At 42.5% G+C, this 7,442-nt stretch overlaps 1 protein-coding gene across 1 annotated transcript in view; it reads left to right on the top strand.

Annotated features, from left to right (window-relative positions):
- The window catches only part of LOC130587644 (BCL2/adenovirus E1B 19 kDa protein-interacting protein 3-like), a gene marked incomplete at its 5' end in the record, with an annotated part of 5,357 nt that extends 2,963 nt beyond the window's left edge, over positions 1-2,394 (top strand). Inside the window, one exon of the mRNA XM_057388621.1 lies at positions 2,373-2,394. Coding sequence (XP_057244604.1) covers positions 2,373-2,394 — 22 coding nt within the window. The remainder of the gene's footprint in view (positions 1-2,372) is intronic.
- Positions 2,395-7,442: the final 5,048 nt, after the last annotated feature.

Below are 7,442 nucleotides of genomic sequence, written 5' to 3'. Positions count from 1 at the left end.
TTTTTTTTGCTTTATTTTGTGTCAGGCCCAGCTAAAAAGGGATTTTTCTGCAATAACAATTGTTTTCCCTCGCTCAAATTTGATGTATTTTTACAAAAGCATGAAAATTGGCAACGTTTTAAACTTTTCTTTTAAAGTTTTAAGTTTTAAACTTAAGCATTTTTTTCAAGTTTTAATGGGTTTTATTTCAAGAATAAATCAAGTTCTGTTGAAAATTCATGGATGAGTTTGCAAATAACCTGCGTGATTTGATGATGTGTTTCTATTGAAATGCTTTGGTTTTTAAAAGGAAAAATTAGGTGAAAAATAAGTTTTAATTCTTATTATTAAACCATTTTGTAGAAATAACGATGCTGAGGTTCATTTCCAGTTTAATGCTCTATTTTGTGATGTTATTCCAAGTCAAGGTTTGATTAATTAGAGGAAATAAATGAGATATTGGACGTGTCCTGCAAGATCAGCTGTGCCTGTGCTCAGCAGGGTTTTTGTTGCCATAATCCCACAAAATCTCACATTTTGCCTAAATCCTGGATGGGGCAAACACTCCAAACACATTTTTTATTCAGCTTCCTGTTTGTTTCTGGGCATTTCGTTCAAAAGTCTCCGTAAATCCAATTATTATCAAATAAATTGGGATATTTGAGGATGTGCTGGGAGATATTTGTGCTGAATTGGGGATTTCTGCAGTGATTTAAACCTTTCCTGTGGTTGGGGTTTGTGGAAATCCTCAAAGCTCAGAATTTTCAAGCTCAAACCCTGCCTTCATTGGCAGCATTTGATTTGTTTTACCCCAAAAAAAGGGGTAAAAAAAGAGGTAAAAAAAAGAGGTAAAAAAAAGGGGTAAAACTGTGTCAGGTGCTCAAAAAGGTTTGGGATTGGGGTTTTCAATGAGCCTGGGACTGGAGGAAACCCCAGAAAACGCCAAACTCTGGGTGAGCACTGAGAGCCCTGAGGTTCTTCAGAGTTTTATAAAAGTTTGTGAATACATTTTACAGATAAATGAGAGCATCTGGGTGTGTTTTTGGGATTGCTAAAGAACCCAGAATATTCCCATAAAATCATTATCGGCATTTGATTTGTTTTACCCCCAAAAAAGGGGTAAAACTGTGTCAGGTGCTCAAAAAGCTTTGGGATTGGGGTTTTTAACGATTTGGGACTGGAGGAAACCCCAGAAAACTCCAAACTCTGGGTGAGCTCATTCAGAATTTTATAAAAGTTTGTGAGCACATCCCAGACTTGAGAGATGAATGAAAGCATCTGGGTGTGTTTTNACTCCAAACTCTGGGTGAGCTCATTCAGAATTTTATAAAAGTTTGTGAGCACATCCCAGACTTGAGAGATGAATGAAAGCATCTGGGTGTGTTTTTGGGATTGCTGAAAACCCCAGAATATTCCCATAAAATCATTGGCAGCATTTGATTTGTTTTACCCAAAAAAACCGGGTAGAACTGTCAGGTGCTCAAAACACAAAAAATTTTGGGATTGGGGTTCTCAATGAGCCTGGGACTGGAGGAAACCCCAGAAAACGCCAAACTCTGGGTGAGCTCATTCAGAATTTTATAAAAGTTTGTGAACAGATCTCAGACTTGAGAGATGAATGAGAGCCTCTGGGTATGTTTTTCCCATAAAGTCATTGTCAGCATTTGATTTGTTTTACCCCAAAAAGAGGGGTAAAAAAAGGGGTGAAACTGTGTCAGGTATTAAGACCACAAAAAGCTTTGGGATTGGGGTTTTTAACGRGCCTGGGACTGGAGGAAACCCCAGAAAACTCCAAACTCTGCGTGAGCTCATTCAGAATTTTATAAAAGTTTGTGAACAGATCTCAGATTTAAGAGATGAATGAGAGCATCTGGGTGTATTTTTGGGATTGCTAAAGAACCCAGAATATTCCCATAAAATCATTGGCAGCATTTGATTTGTTTTACCCCAAAGAAAAGGGGTAAAACTGTGTCAGGTGCTCAAAAAGCTTTGGGATTGAGGTTTTTAACAAGTCTGGGACTGGAGGAAACCCCAGAAAACGCCAAACTCTGGGTGAGCTCATTTGGAATTTTATAAAAGTTTGTGAACAGATCTCAGATTTGAGAGATGAATGAGAGCTTCTGGGTGTGGTTTTGGGATTGCTAAAAAACCCAGAATATTCTCATAAAATCATTGGCAGCATTTGATTTGTTTTACCCCCAAAAAAGGGGTAAAAAAAAGGAGTAAAACTGTGTCAGGTACTCAGAACACAAAGCACTTTGGGATTGGGGTTTTTAAGGAGTCTGGGACTGGAGGAAACCCCAGAAAACTCCAGACTGGAGTGGGTGTGTTTTTGGGATTGCTAAAAAACCCCAGAATATTCCCATAAAACTTCTTTTTGCTTTTCCCTGCAGCATCTACATCGGCAANAAATGAAGGGAAAATACAGGAAAATGCAGGGAAAGTGCAGGAAAATACAGAAAAAAATGTAGGAAAATGCAGGAAAATGAAGGGAAATGCAGGAAAGCACAGGGAAATGAAGGGGAAATGCAGGGAAATACAGGAAAATGCAGGGAAAGTGCAGGAAAATACAAGAAAATGCAGGGAAATGAAGGTAAATGCAGGGAAAAGCAAGGAAAATGCAGGGAAGTACAGGGAAAATTAAGGGAAAATGCAGGGAAATGTAGGGAAGCACAGGGAAATGCAGGAAAATGAAGGGGAAGTGCAGGGAAATGCAGGATAATGCAGGAGAATACAGGGAAATGAAGGAAAATGCAGGAAAAACGACTCAGCTCCAGCCAGAGCCCGGCCGGGCCCGCAGCACCGTGAAAGAGCAGCAGAGAATTCCAGGCTGGGGCTCRATAACCTCGAGCTGTGCCAGGGGAGGCTCCGGTTGGGCATCGGCAGGAATTTCCTCATGGAAAGGGTGGGAAGGGGCTGCCCAGGGGGGTTTTTGGGGTGCCCAAGGAGGTGGCACTCAGATTTCAGGGCTGGGAATCGGGCACGGCTCAGATTCGACGCTCTTGGGTTTTTTTTCCAACCTCAATCATTCTGGAATTCTTTTTTCTGCTTTTCTCTGTGAATTAACCCGGACAAGCCCTAATTTTTAGCACCCACGAGAAAAACTCAGCACCGGAGACTCTCCCAGCACCCACTGCCGGGCAGAAAACGAGCACGGGCAGCTGATTGTGAGCAATTTGCGGCAAAAATCTCTCTTTTTACCAGCCAGGCAGCGCYCTGAGAGCAGAACTGTAATTATCGGCTGCTTTTCACTCGGAAATCCAACAATCGGCACAATCGGGGCGGCTCCCGGCAGCGGAGCCCTGAAGGAGTCTCTTGTGCTCCACGCACGCAGCTTCAAACCTAAAAAGTCCCGCGAGTACAAAGAGGTTTTTATGTCCCATTCTTTGGAAAAAAAAGAAAAAAAAATTATCTGAGCGCCGCTGCAGCTCCGGCCGCGCCACAATTTAGGCTTTAATTGAGTCCGCAAAACTCAGCTCTCTGGGTGTTCATCTGGCAGGAACTTTGTTCCCACCTTATCAGGGTTTCTAAAAGTATCAGTTTTAATCTGTTTTGAACAATTTTAAGGAGGAATGTGTCACCGGAGCTCCATCGGGAGCTGCAGGAACGCTCCGTGCTCGCCCGGCGGGGCAGAGCGCGGCTCCCTCTGACCTCCCGTCTGTAGAAAACGAGTTTTTATCTCACTCAGCATCTTTGGGAGCGATCGCTGCTCTCAGAGCAYCCTCCAGAACTTCAGGGGGAGTTCTCAGACAGAAACACCCGGGAGATGGTGCCGGGTTTGGAGCTGATCATGGTTTAGCCCGCACCATTCTTGTACCTGTAAATGACAGAGCGCAGGATCTTGGAATGGTTTGGGTTGGAGAGAGCACAAAAATCCCCTGATCCCATCCCTGCCAAGGCCAGGCGCACCGAGCACAGAATTCTGGAATGGTTTGGGTCAGAGTGGGATAAAAAATCCACTGATCCCACCCGGGGGCACCGAGCACAGGATCCTGGAATGGTTTGGGTTGGAGAGAGCACAAAAATCCCCTGATCCCATCCCTGCCATGGACAGGGGCACCGAGCACAGGATCCTGGAATGGTTTGGGTCAGAGTGGGATAAAAAATCCCCTCATCCCCACCCTGTCAAGGCCAGGGGCACCGAGTACAGGATCATGGAATGGTTTGGGTTGGAGAAGGATCAAAAATCCTCTGATCCCACCCAGGGGCACTGAGCACAGGATCCTGGAATGATTTGGGTTGGAGTGGGATCAAAAATCCCCTGATCCCACCCCTGCCATGGCCAGGGGCACCAAGCACAGGATCCTGGAATGATCTGGGTTGGAGGGGGATCGAAAATCTGCTGATCCCACCCAGGGGCACCAAGCACAAGATCCTGGAATGGTTTGGGTTGGAGGGACCTCAAAAATCCCCTCATCCCACCCAGGAACAACAAGCACAGGATCCTGGAATGGTTTGGGTTGGAGAGAACTCAAAAATCCCCTGATCCCACCCAGGAGCTCAAACACCATCCCTGAGTGCTCCAAGCCTGGTCCAGCCCGGCCCTGGACATTTCCAGGGATCAGGAGCAGCCCCAGCTCTGTGCCAGGGTCTCTCCATCCTCCCCGGGAGGAATTTCCTCTGCAGATCTCCCACAAATTTCCCCTCTTTCACTTCGGACCCGTCAGTCCTCACCCTGGCACCGCAGTTTGTGATGGAAATGTGAAATTCCTTCAAATCCTCCCTCCCTGCAGCCCCYGAGCACCCCAGCTCCAATTACTGCAATTGCTAATTAACGGCGGGCAGAGCTGCACTCCCATCCGGGACTGAAGAGCTCAMGGGGTCAGGAAAAACACCCAAACCTGGGCAAGATTCGGTGTCAGCCACTGAAACTGAAAAYTGTGACACAAACAGGGACTCCAAGAGGTGTTTGGGCAGAAAGGAGCAGCAAACACGAGGGAATGGAGAAATTCCAGAGCACAGGAGGAGAATGGAGAACTGCCAGAACCTGGGACGAGGATGGAGATTTCCAGAGCCTGGGAGGAGAAATTCCAGAGCACAGGAGGAGGATGGAGAACTGCTAGAACCTGGGACGAGGATGGAGATTTCCAGAGTCTGGGAGGAGGACGGAGAAATTCCAGAAACTGGGAGGAGGATGGAGAACTTCTAGAACCTGGAAAGAGGGTGGAGGAGAAGTTCCAGAGCATAGGAAGAGGATGGAGAACTTCTAGAAACTGGAAAGAGGATGAGGAGAAGTTCCAGAGCCTGGGAGGAGGACGGAGAAATTCCAGAGCACAGGAGGGGGATGGAGAACTTCCAGAAACTGGGAGGAGGATGGAGAACTTCTAGAACCTGGAAAGAGGATGGAGAAGTTCCAGAGACTGGGAGGAGAAGTTCCAGAGCTCCATAGGAAGAGGATGGAGAACTTCTAGAAACCAGAAAGAGGGTGGAGGAGAAGCTCCAGAGTCNGCGTTTGGACTCATCTTAAAGAGGGACAATCTCGCAGGTGCAGAAAGGTTTTCAGAAGTTGTCAGAGCTCTGAAATGACTTCTGCAAAAGAATTTTCAATATTCCTCTCTTTTTTTTTTTTTTTTCTCTCTCATTGTTTACTGTACAATCTCCTTTTTGGGGATATTTGGAACCTGAAAGTCGCTCGTGGTGTCTCATGTTTTAGGGTAGCTTTCTCACTGATGTCGTGGAATTTTATTTTTTTTTTTCTCTTAGGGAACATTTAAGCCTCGTCCTCCTTCGGTGACACTTCTTTTCAAAAAAAAAWAWWWWAAAAATGTGAAGCTTTAGTACCAAATTGTTACAAAGCATCGRGGACGGCCGTGTCCTTAAATAGATTTTATTGGATTTCAGAACATGTAGCATGAACTCTGAAGGATAGAATACTCTTTTTTTATATATATATGAATATATTAAAAAAAAAATATGATATAGACTTTAATACTAAGTATTTAGGGAACCAATGCTAATTTTAAGACTAGCAAAAATCTCATTTAAATAAAAAACTTTAGTAGGCTGACTTGTAGAAAATAAGAAAATCTGGTCAGCCTTTTGAAGAGAACAGCTACTATAATTGTTTGCTTGCATCAGATTTATATAAAATTGATTATTTGATAGAGCAGTGATTGCTTGAACAGGTGGTGCATAGAAGATAAATCCCAGCTGAGATTTGGGTTAAAAAAACCCCTTTATTTTGCTCCCAGCAAGTGAAAAAGTGAAGTTTGACCCCACTGCTGAACTCTATTTTTATTTTTATTCTCTATTTCTCGATGCTGTCAGAGAATTCTTGCAGGGTGAACAGCAAATCCTTAAAAATCTGCTTTTTTTAATTTTTTTTTTTTTTATTTTAGTGGTGTTTGAGCTGCCCACGGGTTGGTTTGGGGTCGGGGGTGTTTTTGGGGTGCACCCAAAGTGGGGACGGGCAGGGGAATGTGGTGGAGGGGATTTAGAGAGCATCAAAAAATTCCTTTTTACARCCCTAAAATCCGAGGGGACGGGAGAAAGGCTGGAAAACTCTCAGTTCTGACACAGCACCTTGTTTTGTATGATGGAAAAAGAGATTTTTACTGAGTTGGGAGTATTTTTAAAAGAGAAAAACCCCAAGAAAAACCCCAATAAATTACCCRTTTAGAAATTAAAAGCTAATTCTTCAGAAAATCTGATAAATACCAGTGCAAGCTCATGGATCAATTTGGAGTAAAACCTGTGAAACCCAGAGCTGAGGAATGGTCACTGAGATTTATCTTTATTGATAAATAAAGAATTTAAAAATAAAGAATTTAAAAATAAAGAATTCTCCGAGCTTTGGGGGTGAAATCTGCAGCTTCCAGTTTGACAATGAACAGAAATGAGAGCGTTGTATCATTCCAAAAAGAAGGGGGGTTTCAACTATTGAGAGTTGAAAGTTTTGTTAAGATAAAATATTGTTTTAAAAAAAATAAAATTTAAAAAAAAAGCTTTATACCTGTTTACAGTTTTGGAAAAAAAAAAGGTAAAAAAAAAAAAAGGCTTCCTTTTTTCTTACACTCAGTGAAAAACTGGCCTAGACTATTTGTAAATAGGATCAAGAAAAAAAAATAAAAAAATGCATAAACTCGCACATTAAAGATGCAGCAAATGCATATTTACTGACTGTTTTCAAAAGTGAAAGCTGAAGATTGTTCGAAATTCCAATTATTATTTTTTTTTTTTTTTAATTTTTTTTTTAAATTGACATTCGTTGAACTATTGGAGTTAACTGAGCCAAAGTGATTGTGCRTTTTTCATCGATCAGTTAGCACTTTGTAACATTATCTACAGTTTACATGTATGAGTTGTAGCTTATCGACATTTTTGTGCCATTAAAGCTCTCACAAAACTTCTGGTCTCAAATCGCTTCGTGCTGCGCCTTTTTGTTTGTTTTTTCTCTTTTTTTTTTTATTTTTTTTTTTAACAGGACTGCTTTGTAAGATATTTTATGGAATTTTTTTTTTTTC

This window comes from Malurus melanocephalus, unplaced genomic scaffold, assembly GCF_030028575.1.
Source record: "Malurus melanocephalus ecotype Western Australia unplaced genomic scaffold, MMel_1.1 scaffold_2188, whole genome shotgun sequence".
NCBI classification, from domain to species: Eukaryota; Metazoa; Chordata; class Aves; order Passeriformes; family Maluridae; genus Malurus; species Malurus melanocephalus.
This window is presented reverse-complemented; position numbering and strand designations above follow the sequence as displayed.